This window comes from Lethenteron reissneri, chromosome 12 (assembly GCF_015708825.2).
Source record: "Lethenteron reissneri isolate LAM-NWPU_2019-01 chromosome 12, ASM1570882v1, whole genome shotgun sequence".
NCBI lineage: Eukaryota > Metazoa > Chordata > Hyperoartia > Petromyzontiformes > Petromyzontidae > Lethenteron > Lethenteron reissneri.
The window spans coordinates 8,633,588-8,649,371 of NC_083790.1; the positions used below are offsets into that span (position 1 = coordinate 8,633,588).

Genomic DNA, 15,784 nt, shown 5'->3' on the forward strand with positions numbered 1-15,784 from the left:
TGGCAGCTTTGAAGAATGTCCGTGTAAAATGTTAAAGATTCTTTAAAAGGCCCAGTGAGTGAAGTTTATTGTGTTTCTTTTATTACATTCATTCTTTGTGTAGTGTCAAGTGATGAATCCCAGACCAGTGGGAGATAAACTGAATGCATATATGGAAATGGTTTTCTTTAAGATGGCAGTGTCCCTTCACTGACAGCTAAAGGATAAACCTTTAATCTTCAGCAGGTTATAGAGTGATCCATTTAAAGCATACACTGACTGATATACGCACATGCACACATGAACGCAAGCAGCATACCCAGGCGCACATATATTAAGCATATACTCTTGTCCACACACACAAAGACATGTACATACATAGACACGTATAAATACACACAGAAACATATAAATACATACAGACACATACACAATGTGTAAGTGCATAAAAACAGTGCACACAAGACAAAGATACCCCATATAGCCTTAAAAGACCGTTGGGGCAAGTGCTGTTATCAAGTATCTCTTAAGGCCGGCACGACACACGATGGGGTGGTGTGGCTAGAACCATGCCTAGGTGCCTTTTCTCCCAAGTGCTAATGTTTACATACCAAAGCAAGTATTTATTTAAAAGCTTCGTCGACCTATAGGAGGTCAAAGACTAACGTATGGTGCAAAAGAAGTTCAACATACATATATACAATATAAACCAAACTGTGGTGTGATAACCACTACGCCACCACTCCAGACACACGCATAAAGACAGATATCCTCTGTGTAGCCATCAAGAGACTGTTGAGGCAAGTGCAGTTAGCAAGCACCTTTGAAGGCCAGTATGGCGCACGAGGGGGTGGGTGGCCAGCACCACGCACCTACAAAGATAAACATAATACACATGGGAACAACAACCGCCATTCGCCACTAAGTGGCGGTGATGTCACCACGGTGCTTGTGCCAGGCTTTGTGCATTTTAAGGCCACACGAAGTATTGAACGCCCACTGGCAGGGGGTCACGGGACAGACCCAGGTGCCATGGGTTGGCTGACTGAGATGACTGGCCGATGCACCACCTGTAAATCCTACGATGCAAACTTGCTGTGTTTTAGCCACCTGGCACTCCGGTTGTTGTTGGGAGTGTCGCTCCTCTGCCCTCCATTGTTCCTGGAGGCCGACTGCTTCCAACTGTCCAGTAGCGTCCTTCATGAGCCTCCTGCACACCGTAGTGGGCACACGCACACTAATATATAAAGCTTTATTGCCTCCAACATTGAGTGAAGATATATATTTGTTGTCACAGGGAGATGCAGGCAGTGTGGGTCAACCTGGAAGAACAGGCCTGGCAGGTGCTCAAGGAAAACTCGGAAAACCTGGGCAACCGGGAGCAGCGGGACTCATGGGGGCCAAGGTGAGCTCTCTGGCATCCAGATCAAAGGCAGTGAAGCAAATGCTGTCCTCTGGTTGGATGGGGTTGAGGCGGTGGTCATTATTCCATGGGTGGTGACGCTCAGGTCACCACGTGTCCTGGTATTCCCCACAATTTTCAACTTTTTAGAGTCGCTGTCTTGGAGAATCTGTAATTGTTTCTAGGACATTGAATGCCTACATACAGGAGTGCCAACAAGCACATGAATTAACAGGTATACAATGTATTTGTCAGTTGTGTAATAATATGCCGGTTAAAAAAAATGTTTAGTTACATGTAGTTGTCCGCTATTCCGGTGTTGTGAGATTTTATACTTCTTCTCCAACATGCAAAACACGTTTGAATGAGGTATTGGCCTAATAACATTGTACAAGAACCCCCTGAAATAAAGCCTTGAAGCTCACTCTTTAGCGAGTCATTCATAGATAGATAAATGAATCACCTGTTATTTCCTTTTTGATGTTTTTGCTGTATAGTTCTCCAGTGTCTAGGTTGCTACCGAACGTTGTCTGACGCGATGTCAGATGTTTCGCTGCATTTGCTGGGAGCTTTTTCAGGAAATGACATAGAAGCTTCATAGAAGCTGCACTCAGAGTGAAACATCAGACGTCATGCTGAGCAACGCGCGGCACAAACCCGAAAACGCATCAAAGAGATGAATTACATCATCGTCATTACACTGGGGCATTTGATGCCAGCATTGAAAATCTGAACTTGGCTTATAAGTGTGTGTGTTTCTGTTTAAGGAGTTTTCTGTGGGGGGGGTTATTTTCCTGCGAAAGAATATTGATGGCAGGATCCACGTTGGCTCCCGTTCGAAAGTGGAAAAATGACCGAGTCCAGCCCAAGTGTTCCACAGCGAAACGAGAGCTGGACCAAATTTATAACCTTTGCTTCGCTACCAAAAAGAGAAAAAGCACAGTGATAGCTTTCACACTGCACCCAGCAGGCCTTGAAAAAAGAAAAAACTATGGCAGCGCCAAGTGGGATGTAAATTTCCCTTACATAAGCACTGAGGCGTTTACATTTACACAGCGTGCGCAACGAGCCATTTAAATTTACACAGCCCATACACTGGAGGATTTCATTTTAATGTCCCTTGCACTGAGGCATTGAATTAACACACCACACATGCTCAATGTGTTAATTTGCACAGCACATGCTCTGAGAAAGTTGCCCAGTGATAACAAGTACGCATTCTAACTCATTTCCCTCCCCCTCATCAGTTATGTTCAGGATTCAGTAAAATAATAAATACATTTTCTTTGCAGTTTTTTTATGGCTCATTTGTATTGTATATCGGCTTCGTTTTTGCATCTCGTTTGTATAGTTTGGTTTTCGCGCTAGGAACCTAAATGTAACTTCAAAATATTGATACTATTTCCTTATACCTTCAGTAATAGATTCTCATTCTTGGTTCTTTCGGTAAAGTCACGTAGAAGGGAAATAATAAAAATAAAAATAATAAAATAAATTACTTTTATTACTATATTATTTCCCTTCTACGTGACTTTACCGAAATAACCAAGAATATGAATCCCTGCAGTCACGAAAGCTTTAAACGGAAATTTAATAGATTCTCATACGCATAATTTAAAGCATATAATATGAGCCGAAGAATACATGTCAATCGATGCCTCGCAGCAATTCATTCATTTGTGGCCATGAAGTATGTAACGTCAGATTTTTGTTTCATTTGACAAAAAATTATCTCTGAAGATAGAAAAATGTTCAGTTTGACAGCCATGTGACAAACATTTAGCTGTAGCAGGGTAAATGGGATGGTGTGTCACCACTAATGTGTCTAAGAGGTCATTTGAAGGGATCTCAGAAATGCTTTTGTCATATCTTATTCTGTGTGCTGTGCTGTAACACACAGGGAGATGCACTGATCTGCAGGAGTTCAGAATTTATGGAGTCATGAGAGAGCACAACTGGTTTATAATCTGGTTAACACAAAAAGAGAGGGAAACAGTGGAAATGTAAATTTCGATTTAAAGCTTTCGAGACCGCAGGGATTCATCTTCTTGGTTCTTTCGGTAAAGTAACGTAGAAGGGAGATAATAAAATAATAAAAATAAAACATAATAAAATAATACAATTCTGACGACGTTTCGGGCACAATGCAAGCAGCCGTCCTCAGGTGAAGAACAGGTCTGTCGGAAAGACAGCGTCTGAATGTATTCATGAAAAATATACATTTAATATTTTTTTGAAGATGAATTTTACTGTGCAATTTTACGTTGCGACCTTTGAACCCTGACCTGTATAGGGTGATCGCGGTATGGATGGGCAGCCCGGGATACCTGGGCAGCGAGGAATTTTGGGCACCGACGGTCCGCAGGGCAACAAAGGGGAGACAGGCGAGAAGGGGCAGCTGGTAAATATTATAACCACATCAACAAAGCAAGTTCATTAAACATGTGCAGATATATCACACATTTTTTCATCGTTAAACCTCCTTTGCCAGTACCAAAATATAATGATAGGGTTTTTCCCCGTTTTTATGGCAACAAAACTGAAACCTTTTTACAAGGATTCATGTCTGCATTAGCCACAATACTGGTGTGGACCAATAAGTTTCAAGGACAATGCACATATTATCATAGTGTGTTTTTTGTTTGCATTTGACTGCAAGTATTGTGGTTAATGCAAACATTAATCCTTGTAAAAAGGTTTCAGTTTTGTTGCCAGAAAAAAGGGGAAAACCCCGATTATTATATATCACACTTATTTCATTGTTATAAGTTAATGCACACAGCAGAATAAAAAATAAAAAAAATTATTGCGAATGTGCTTGATTGTTTTCTAAAATCTGAAGCTGAACAGAGTTTGTTTTGGTACATTTTTTAACATAGTGCGAGGATATTTGAAAAGCACACTGCTACAGGATTTGATTTTACTCGAGCTACATTAGAGGAAGACTGTGCTCACAGAGTTGATAACATTATACTGAGATAAAAAAAAAGCTAAGCCCATGACACTTCTGTAAAAAAAATACACCAGGGCATGATTAGTCTGATGACCTGACAATCAAATAATAAATGAAATAAGCAGACAATGTGTCTGCTTAACATATCCGTTTACATGTGAAACTAAATCAATAATGTTATATAATTTCAGCGTCATTGTTTCAAGGCAAGAACATTCTATAACAGTGTTGACACATCTTCTTGGTTCTTTCGGTAAAGTCACGTAGAATGGAAATAATAAAGTAATAAACATTAAACATAATATTATAATTCTCACGACGTTTTGGCCACAATGCAAGCAGCCGTCCTCAGGTGGAGAACATGTGTTGACACAGCGGCTCATTGATTAGCGCAGTTTGCAATGTACGGTGCAAAATAAGTTCAACATACATACAGCAGAGACATTATTTTTAGTTATAATTATCAAATAAATGTGATAAGCCAGCATGCCCCTAGCGAGGAAATGTATTCAATGCACAATGTATTTTCCCCAATACCGTGCCTACATTGCAACATGTGTAGATGTAAACAACACGCATGCATCTTCCTGAAAATATACTGCATCGATATTTTCATAGTATGCTATACAATGGTGTGCTATGCAATGTATTCCTCAGATGAGGTTCTGTAAATATGCAATAAAGTTTAAAAATAAAAAAATCGGGTTTTGTTCAAAACAAGTACATATTGTTGAGGAGTTAAAGAATGATATATATCTTTAAAAAATGTAATTCTTCACAGGGGGACTACGGTGAAGCAGGAATTCCTGGCTTTGAAGGTTTTCCTGGGCCCAAGGTGAGATTATTGTAATGTCAGGCAATCAAGACAAAGTCATTTATGTAATTTATCAAGTTATGTGAAAGTCTTCTTGGTTCTTTCGGTAAAGTCACGTAGAAGGGAAGTAATAAAAGAATAAAAATAAAACATAATAAAATAATTCTCACCAGGAAAAATTATGTGAAAGTGTCAAGTTTGTCCACAGGGTGATTTGGCTGGCATTGACCTATCACCTCGCGACTGTCGTCTGGCATGCGTGGCTTTCACCACAGGGCCCCATTGGAGACAATGGATTTTCTGGCTCCGCTGGACCCACAGGCCCTGCTGGCCTAACAGTAAGTCACTGGCAGCGAGTAAGTGCACAGGTGGCAAGTGTGTGAAATGACAGTGTGGTGTATCAAGGTTTTGCTTTTGAACCACGTGATAATATAATGCAGTGTTCTTCATTGCAAGGCCCGCAGGCCACTGGCGGCCCCTGGTGGCCTTTAGTGCGGCCCCTGACGTGCGGTCCCCCGACAATACACATGTGAAAACACCCCATCATCATCGTGCTGTCAAACCCCAATGGTTTAAAACGTGTGGCGGCCCTCACACTGATGTCTTATCGGTGAAAGTGACCCCCTCTGAAAATTAGTCAAGAACGCTGCTATAATACGTCCGATTTTAGAATCTAAATAGTTTATAGCCTGGCTATTACTTGGATGGGTAACAGTCGGGGCTGTAGGTGTGGGGCCATGAGATAGCCAGGAGATGGCAATGTGGAGTGTCACCCCCTTGTAATGTGTGGGTTATCTCCAAGCTTTCAAGTTTCCTCCCATGTGCCAAATACTCTTTAGTGGCATCGGCCAAACATCCCAATTAGAATCCGAATCTTTGTTTAGACTGGAGGAATCCGATGAGCCGTGAAGCTCTTTTCCACAGATGTTCAGTAGGGGTGGGTCAGCAAGTTACACAATGTCGTAGGGGACTCCTGAACAAGTCTTGAGACACAGTGAGCCTTTACCGGATAAATAATGGTCATCATTTTGAATAATTGGCATCTGTTCTTCTATACAGTCACGATGCATGTAAACAATGCATATCTTGCTCAAATACCAGGGACTCTCTTTTTCACCTATATAGTTTATTTAATCTTAAGCGTTCTTAGTTTTGCATTTAAATGGATGCTTCATATTTTTTTCTGGAATATAAAATTATAATATATTAACAAAGCATTGTGTAGTATTCAAACTATCAACCAGTTGTTTTTTTCTGAACAGAAAATGTCGATGTTGTATCATTAGCAATAGTACACCATTGTGTGTGCCATATAATCAGATTAAAAAGTTGACAACGAAATAACCAAATAATGCATCCATGAATGCTCACAGTGATGAGGTGACTGCAAACATTCTATCAATCAAAACATCCCAAGCAGGATGGCCCCTCCTTAAGGAATCTTGACAATCAGTGAGACTTCTCTGGATGTAGTATGGTTAGCACACTGGACTTGCAATCCAGAGGCTCAATTTCCTGGTAGTGGCAAGTTCATGAAATCCCCCCACCTCTGTCCACCCAACGGTAAACATGGATACAGCGAAGTTAGTTGATCAACAAGTCATGTGCGGTGGGGCAAATTGTGGGTACTCCCACCTCTTTCAAGATGTTCGACCAGCATGGAAGAGTAGGCCAACATCCTCTCTATATGGGCTATTGAGAGCTCTCTCTGATGGAGCCCCTTCCACGAGCAGTGGCGAGAGCGAGTAATTACAGGGCTGGGTCGTAACCTTTACCAACGTTTGGTATTTTAGAGGAGCTGCTTTGGCTTCACACAAATGTATTAACTTCTTTTGTGCCGTACCTAGCCAACCATGCTAATCGGAGGTGCGGGGGAAGGACAACAAAATAACGACAAAAAGCAGCTTTAAAGAAATGAGTTTTAATCTAGATTTAAAAGTGCGTAGCTCCACTGGCTTCCTATTATCTCCAGTGGCTTCCTAAAAGCACTTCTAAAGAAATGAGTATATGCAAACTGATTGATCTCGTCAAATATAATCGGAGCTGCAATCAGACCCGCGCCGACTGCATCCCTTACATCGTCCAACACAAAGGGAGGCTTAGCTCTTTAAATGTTTGAGATGTGATGCAAGGTGTTTTGAATTTCCGTGGCCTTCTTAGCAATGCCTTATAAATGCCAATATTATTATTATTTATGTCCAACTTTAAGGGGGTGCTCTGGCAGCCTCCTAGCATTTGATTTTGATATTTGGTGTTTGCATGTTCTCACCTTGGTCGTGTGGAATATTTTTTATGGGTCCTCCGGTTTTTGTCCTCCACATTTAGAAACGTGCATTGAGATTATTTAGATTATTTTGCTGCTATACATTTGCACGTGATAAGCCACTTTGTTGAGCTATCATTTGTGGCCAAGTCGCTTCTGAAAAATAAGTGAATACTTCAGTGGGCTTTACCTGGTAAGATAATAAATAATTTCGTTTTATACGTATGTTTTTATGTGATTTGTTTATCGTTCCTATACTTTGCACTCCTGTCATGTTTTGTATTGTTCATTGTCGTAATGTTCTGACCCGCGCCCCCTTAGTGTACGTCTGTGAAAATGAGCTTCATATCTCATCAGGTTCCTCCGGTGATAAATAAATGTTCTGATTCTGATCTCTCCGTGGATGCCTTTACAATGATCGCTGCGCATGTTTTCAGGGAAGTCGAGGCATCGTGGGACCTGAGGGTGCCGTCGGGCCGTCCGGCCGTCCGGTGAGTCTCGCCGTGTACCCCCCGCCCCCCGACACTGCACGAGCCGCACAACACGCAGGGCGCATTGCGTTGTCGCACGCGTTCAAGTTCAAGTTCATTTATTAGGTATATAGCCTTGTGAGCCATTCGGCTCTTGAATCGGGTGCAACCGCAACAAACAAAAAACATGAACAAAAAAATATCTTAAAGTGAATATGTGACTGAGTGCAACAGAAAATCCAAGAAAAGACAGCAAAATATTGCAGAAAAAAACACCGTACACCAACGCTGTGTGCGTAAGGGGTTGTCGCGGGTGATGCTGATGTTTTGTGTCTTGACTCGTCTCTCTTCTCCCCCCCCCACCCCACAGGGCTTCAAGGGGATAAAGGGACAAGCAGGAGAGACGGTAAGGTTGCATGCCACTGGTGGGGAGCATTTCCCATAAATATGCTAAATTCCTCTTCAAATGCAAATTCTTTTGTCAAGGCTCTCTTCCTCCTCCCTCACAGCTTAAATAGACACTCCAAGCCTAAGACGTGTCATTTAGACTCGGTCTTATCGACAGACTTGTTCTTCACCTGAGGACGGCTGCTTGCGTTGTGGCCGAAACGTCGTGAGAATTATTTAATAATGTTTTATTTTTATTATTTTATCATTTCCCTTCTACGTGACTTTACCGAAAGAACCAAGAAGATGCAGCGTTGAGTTGGCACAGGCGAGGGGCCTGGGTTCGAATCCAGCTTTCAGTCGCCGTGATTTAACCTGGTTGCCAAGTGTCTTGATTTGTTTGTCTCAAGCCAGTCTTGCTGACCTGCCCATACTGAACATGTTTGAAAAAGAGCTTCAAAACCCATCAGATTCCTCCAGTCTAAATAAAGATGATTTATTTAGATAAAGATTCAAACTCTGATTCAATCACGACCTATGACTGCACACAAAATAGAAACGTCACATTAAATTTAGTTCTGCACTTAATTTCGCTAAATTCCTGGTCTGGAAATTAAAATATTGTTTGACAAAAGCAATAGTATTCTTGGTTCTTTCGGTAAAGTCACGTAGAAGGGAAATAATAAAATAATAAAAATATAAAACAATTAAATTCTCACGACGTTTCGACTGCAACAAATTTTCTTGCTGTGGATTTCACACCTGATGATGATTGCTTGTGTTGCAGTCGAAACGTCGTGAGAATTTTATTGTTTTATATTTTTATTATTTTATTATTTCCCTTCTACGTGACTTTACCAAAAGAGCCAAGAATATGAATCCCTGCAGTCACTAAAGCTTTAAATAAAAAAAGCAATAGTGTTTTACTTGTGTCTGCGTAGTAAGGCAATGAAGCACTTGATGTTGTTTTATAGCTAGATGAAAGGCCATTGAAAACATCCTCTTGTTTTGCAAGGGAGGTGTGTTGAAATGCCAAATGAAAATCTATAGACCTAGAAACTAAGTGCAGATGTTATTTTTTTTTTCAATAGTGAAAATATCTAAAGCATTGAAAATATAATTCTTACATTTAAATGTCGATTTCTGTTAAAGTACTGCCTTGGATTTTACATGTTAAATATTAAAGAATATTTCATTAAACATTGTATTGCGTAAAGGATGGTTTACAAAAAAAGTATCCATCAGTTTAAACGAAACAAAGTTCAGCTGTCCTTTTATCTTGCGATTGTGAAATTGATTTTAGAGGTCGCTGTTCTGGCAAATCTAAAGCAAACTAAATTCTACTGATTTCCACAAAAACCACATTGCTCACCGCAAACAAAGGGACAGGTCAATGGTGATGAAAAGACTTTCATTATTAGTTCATCATTAAAGACTAGGAGCCATGTGGAGCTAGAGTGTTTCATAGATCTGAACCATCTGGTATTGCTATGAATATATATAAATTTACAAACCTTAGTCAAAGCACTCATGGATGAAGAGCTCATGGCCCATATGACTCTTACCATGTCAGTAAATTGAACTGGTAGTGATGAGTTTTTTAGGTTCAAATACAGACTCCCACCCATAATTAAGCAGGTTCTCAAGTGTATTAAGTTGACCGTCTCAGCTCAATACTCAACGTTGCACACAAAAAGAAAAACAATCACACTAATTTTTTTTGAGAGCTTATTCCAGCTCCAAGAATTAAATGCTTTAATATGATTTGCGCATGATGACCACTCTGCAGGGCATTTTTAAAGGCGTGTCAATTAGTGTGAGATTTCAGTATATTGCAGTGACTTCAAAGCTCCTCTTCTTGGTTCTTTCGGTAAAGTCACGTAGAATGTAAATAATAAAATAATAAAAATAAAACATAATAAAATAATTCTCACCGACGTTTCGGCCACAACGCAAGCAGCCGTCCTCAGGTGAAGAACAGGTCTGTCAATAAGATAGAGTCTGAATGACACATCCTGGGCTTGGAGCGTCTAAATTCAGACTGTCTTATCGACAGACCTGTTCTTCACCTGAGGATGGCTACTTGCATTATGGCCAAAACGTCGTGAGAATTATTTTATTATGTTTATTTTTATTATTTTATTATTTCCATTCTACGTGACTTTACCGGAAGAACCAAGAAGATAAATCCCTGCAGTCACGAAAGCTTTAAATCGAGACTTCAGAGCTATTTCTGTGATGTCATATGCCATGTCCGTTGTCAGACGCAAGCTGATTGCAGCGCTTGAAGCAAGTTGCGAATGGGAACTTTTGAGGCTGGTGACATGATGCTGATGTCACAATTGTAATCAAATTGGGAGAAAATCAGAAAAAAATGCCTCCAAAGGAATTGTTTTTGAGCTGGGAATTCCAGTGTAACTTTCTCTGTGCTTCCACCCCATTCCCTTCGCTGTCCCTCTGGGACTCAGGGTCTTCAAGGGCCAAGGGTGAGTGACTTCTAAAGCATTTTGTGACTTTCTTTCATTTCTAGAAGTGTACCGACGCACGAGTTCACTGTCTAACGTCGGTTCTTAGGCTCACGATGCATGCGTTGCATTTGCACGTGTAAGAATTTTACTGTTATTTGTTTTAGTCCGTATATGTTATATGTACTGGGCTCACTTTAACCGTACCATTATTAGTAGCCACTACATTCACCACAATGTTTAATACAACATTAATTAATTAACTAATTAACTATTTAATTAATAATTTTTTTGTTTTCGCCCATGGATTATGACCCTCAAATAACCAGGGGCGCGAGGTGGCTAGTCATTACGCATCCAATAATCGCCATACGTTGCCGTGTTAGCAGAAACAAATACAATGTGTGCATGTGAAATCTGCATGTGTTCCATATGCTGATATTCTTCTATAGGTAATAGCCATTCACAATCCATTGCCTATCGTGCATCTCTTTACACATTGTACGTGACAGGGTCACAGATTAACACTCGTGTTTCATCTTTACAGGGACCAAAGGGACCGACAGGCCAGGCTGGACCTCCTGTAAGTTAAGCTTCTTTCATTAATTGTTTTCAATTACTCAGTGACTAGCTGGTTGGGGACTTGGTTTGAGTGCGTGACTCGCAATCAGAAGTTTGCCAGTTCAAATCCTAGTTGGGGGTCCATTCAGTTCTGGGCTATTACACTTTTGGGGAAGGTAGCAGTGGTTGTTCTCTAGGTGGACTCATCCCCATCATAAGGATGTACAGTTTCCACCACTGGATCAGGGATATAAACGAGAGGTGCTTGTTGTGTCATGCTCATTCAATCGAGAAATCCTTTGACTGTAACGTTATTTCATTACGGCTTTACTAAAACAACGAATAAACGGCTGGATACAGGCCTTCTCTTGCAGTGTTTGACCATGCTTCACCATGCTGGGGAGTGCAATTTTGTGAAGGGCATGGAAGACCGATTCGGATATCGTTCGTTGCTGACGTTAACCGTGATTGGAGATCGAGCTCACTTGGCAAGACTTAATAGCACAGTGCGGTGGCCACTGCACCACCGCTCCCCCCTGTTATATTATAGTAACCGATGCATTTTGCAGCTTTAACTTTGCTGCATTCATTTTTGTTCCAGGGTCCTCCGGCTCTACCGAGCTCTTTGGTGAGTCACGATAGACATTGCCGTTTACGTCCGACAGAAGCAATCGTTGCAAATTCAGTTCGATTTACCCTGAGCACAGATTTTTCTAAATATCATGCAAATTACTTGGAATGGTAGCTACATGCAACACACATAAGGTATGAATTAAATCAATCATTTAATGTCATCCTATATTAATATCTGACAACAACAAAGAGAACACAATCATTGATGACACTGCCTTGAAATAAACTTTCAAATATAAAATAGGCGACGTTTCGGGAAATGGTCCTTCTTCATAGCACGTAAAGGCATTGTTATTGACAAATGCGTTGAATATTTTTGTTAATTGTGCCTGCGCACCACTACCAACATGGCAACATCACCAAATGATTTGCGATATTGACATCTGGGTTCAGTGCTGCAATGTCACTTTGCGTGTTGCTGATGTACAGTGTGGAACACACTCAATGGTTCTCCCCAATGTGTTGTGTCTACGTTTAGAGACAACACGACTTTGGTGCAGCTCTCCAAGCCTTCATCGAGTCCAATACAGCACTTAACATAGAGGTGAGGGCAGCGCTGAGTGCCGTACGTGCCCATGAGACGAACCTTGCGTTGACAAAGATCCTTCGTATAGCTTGAATAGACTTTTGGGGCAAGTGCTGTTAGCGAGCACCTATGAAGGCCGATACGACACACCAGTGGGTGGGTGGCCAGCATCACGCCCGGCCGCCTTTGTCTCCGTGGTGGCGATGTTTACACACCGCACCAAGTACTCATTTGAGGCTGAGTCGACCTAGGGGAGGCCCAGGACCGTTTCAGATATTCATCACTCTTGTGGGCCGTGAGCGGGAATCAAACCCAGGTCGCCCGGCTCGATGCGCAGCGCACTAACCACTGCACTACTGCGCTCTGCACACACGCGTGCATGCGCACACACCCACGCACGATTGCCGCAGACCTATCAGGACTCCACCCTCCCGGCGATGGAGCAGGGGGTGGAGATACTCAAGACTCTGCACTACCTCAGCACGCTCATCCAGGGCATCAAGAACCCCATGGGCTCGCGCGAGAACCCCGCCCGCATCTGCCGCGATCTCCTTAACTGCGAGCAGAAGGTGGCTGACGGTGAGAGCTCGGCACTGGGAACAGAAGGGCCCCCGTGTGGCTCCCCGAGCACAACGGAGGCCATTCACAGCCGGCACTTTGTAAATGCATTGCCTTGACTGTGTGGCAGGCGATGTCCAAGTCAGGCCACTTGGTTGAGCCATCATTTGTGGCCATGTCGCTTCTGAAAAAATAACTAATAGCTCAGTGGGCTTTACCTGCTAAGATAAGAAAAAATTTGTTTAGTTTTATTTGTATTTTTAAAAAGTGATTTGTTTACCTTTCATATACTTTGCACTGCTATCGTAGTTTTATATTGTTTGTTGTTGTAACGTTCTGACCTGCCTCGACTGGACATCTGTGAAAAAGAGCTTTGTAGCTCGTCGGATTCCTCCAGTGTAAATACATTTTCTTATTCAAGCGTGACGCTTCAACAGCGAGAAAATGTATTTCGTATCGTGAAACTGAACTGTGATATTCTTTGGGTCTTTCGGTAAAGTCACGTAGATAGGTTCAAAGAAAAGAACAAAAGACCATGACGTTTCGATCGCAACACAATTGGTCGTCATCATCCCTTTCCTGATGATATTTTCTTTGAACTTATCTACGTGACTTTACCGAAAGACCTAACGAATACGAATTCCGGCAGTCACGAAAGCTTTAAGTCAAGATTGGAAAATGATAGTTTCTGGAATCAGAGTAAACAATTATAATTACGAACCTATCAGCTCCATCTGACTATTAAAAGCTACAGCAGGCACATTGCAGTGATGTTACAAGAGGATGCTATAGAGCAGCAGTGTCCAACTCGATTCTCCCGAGCCACATGCAGTCTTTAATCCACCCCATGCGGTTCTATGGAAAGGGCATAACAACATAAAACATACGATCACGGTAGCAAGAATAGTGAATGCCTGCCATGCTATGCTGAAAACTGTCAATACATATGTTGCGGTGCAATTCACGACTCCGAGGCAGGTTGCTGTTAGGGGCCCACGCCACGTTTATTTAAGGGATTACGCCAGGTTGTTAAGGGCTTACGCCAAACAACACCCCCCTAGCCAATAACTCCCCAGGGGACAGAGTACTGGGATCCCTACACCCCGGCTAACTCGGCTCTCCACCATGCCCCGGCCCGGGACCACTCCCAACCTCGGCCGGTCAGGCGGAGTAGCCTCCCCTAGCCTCGTGTGAGGACCAACTCCCCGAGTCCCCACTCCTACCCCCGACGAACCCCGGTTACATCCCGAGTCCCCCTTTAAATACCCCCCAGGAGGCATGACGTCACCGTCCCCCACGGCCCGCCTGACGTCACGTCCCGCGACGCCACTCTCTCCGAGGGCGCGCGTGACGTGATGTCACCCACTACACCTCTACACATACACTTGGCTCTTTGCAGAACTCATGGGTAATTTTTGGCTCTTGATCTGTTCCAGGTTGGCCCACCCCTGCTATAGAGGCTTCCTGACCTGTAATTTCCACTCAGCTTTAAAGTCATGCTCGGCAGCCTAGACCAGTCTCTTAGGTTTTTTCAGTAAAGCCACGTAGGTGAAAACAAAATAAAATAAAAATAAAACAACTAAATTAAATCACGACGTTTCGGAAGCAACACAAGCATCCGTCATCAGGTGTGACAGCTCCAGCAAAATTACTGTAGCGTATGAAAAGAGATATTTAGAGACACGTGTTTATATAGGGTACTAGAGGGGGGTGCATGCGGCAGTCACGAAAACGTCAAATCTAGAATTAGCCTAGACCAGTGTTTCTCAACTCCAATCCCCACATCCCTGCAAATCGCCATGATTACCACCCACAAGGTGCCTTCAGTGTGCAGTGGCTTAAATTGGGTCCCAATAGAAAATATTGATTATCGCAAATATGCAGTCCGTGGAAGGATCACGAGGACTGGCATTGAGAAACTCTAGCCTCAGGCACATACGCAATAGGTGTATCGTGAGATATGATAGATATATTTACTTGGGTTATGTCTTTAAACACTATTGTGTGCAGCATCGTGGCTGCCGAACACGTTTGCATCATTTATATCAACTTAGCTAACTCTTGGTTGTTGTTGTTGTACTATTTAGTTAAACGAATGGAACATGTTCAGGTTTTTTTGTAACATCGTAAATTCTCTATTATCGCTGCATCTAACTTTCAATCGCACTTTTCTCTACCAGGTAATTACTGGATTGACCCAAATCTCGGCTGCTCCTCGGACAGCATTGACGTTTTCTGCAACTTTACTGTTGGTGGCCAGACATGCCTCAAGCCACTGGCCATGAGCAAGGTAAGAACTTCCTGTTGGCCAGAATGTGCGCTGCTCTTTCACTGGACCACATTCGCCAGATAACCGGCACTGGGCAAGTAACGATGCATCAATTCATTGATTCGAATTGGGTTCTCAACACTCATGATACATGCATCGAATCGTGCGTGTGAGAATTATTTTCAAATAGGTTCAGTGTCCGAGCACCGCTGATATCATGGGTTTTAATCTGGGGGGTCCTCACGAGTTGATGCGCTCAGCCCAGTCACCAATTATTATTATTTTTTAAACATCTCACATTGGGTTCTTCACTTAATTTGGCAAATATTGCAACTCTGAAAATTAAATGTATGGGTCTGACTGCCATGTCACAGACGTTTCTCTGGGGTACTGCACGTGGGAAAATGTGTGGAAAAGAGGTCATTTAAAGGGATCTCAGGAGTAGTTTTGTGACGTCACCTTTTTTTTCAGAGCACCGTCATATACACGTGGGGTGATGCACCT

At 42.3% G+C, this 15,784-nt stretch overlaps 1 protein-coding gene across 4 annotated transcripts in view; it reads left to right on the plus strand.

Annotated features, from left to right (window-relative positions):
• The window catches only part of COL24A1 (collagen type XXIV alpha 1 chain), a 159,907-nt gene that overhangs the window by 139,842 nt on the left and 4,281 nt on the right, over positions 1-15,784 (plus strand). For all 4 annotated transcript variants that reach the window (XM_061550648.1, XM_061550651.1, XM_061550649.1 and 1 more), the window contains 12 exons: positions 1,277-1,384; positions 3,675-3,782; positions 5,116-5,169; positions 5,424-5,486; positions 7,849-7,902; positions 8,252-8,287; positions 10,737-10,754; positions 11,281-11,316; positions 11,896-11,922; positions 12,406-12,471; positions 12,864-13,032; positions 15,192-15,301. In XM_061550648.1, coding sequence (XP_061406632.1) covers positions 1,277-1,384; positions 3,675-3,782; positions 5,116-5,169; positions 5,424-5,486; positions 7,849-7,902; positions 8,252-8,287; positions 10,737-10,754; positions 11,281-11,316; positions 11,896-11,922; positions 12,406-12,471; positions 12,864-13,032; positions 15,192-15,301 — 849 coding nt within the window. The remainder of the gene's footprint in view (positions 1-1,276; positions 1,385-3,674; positions 3,783-5,115; positions 5,170-5,423; positions 5,487-7,848; positions 7,903-8,251; positions 8,288-10,736; positions 10,755-11,280; positions 11,317-11,895; positions 11,923-12,405; positions 12,472-12,863; positions 13,033-15,191; positions 15,302-15,784) is intronic.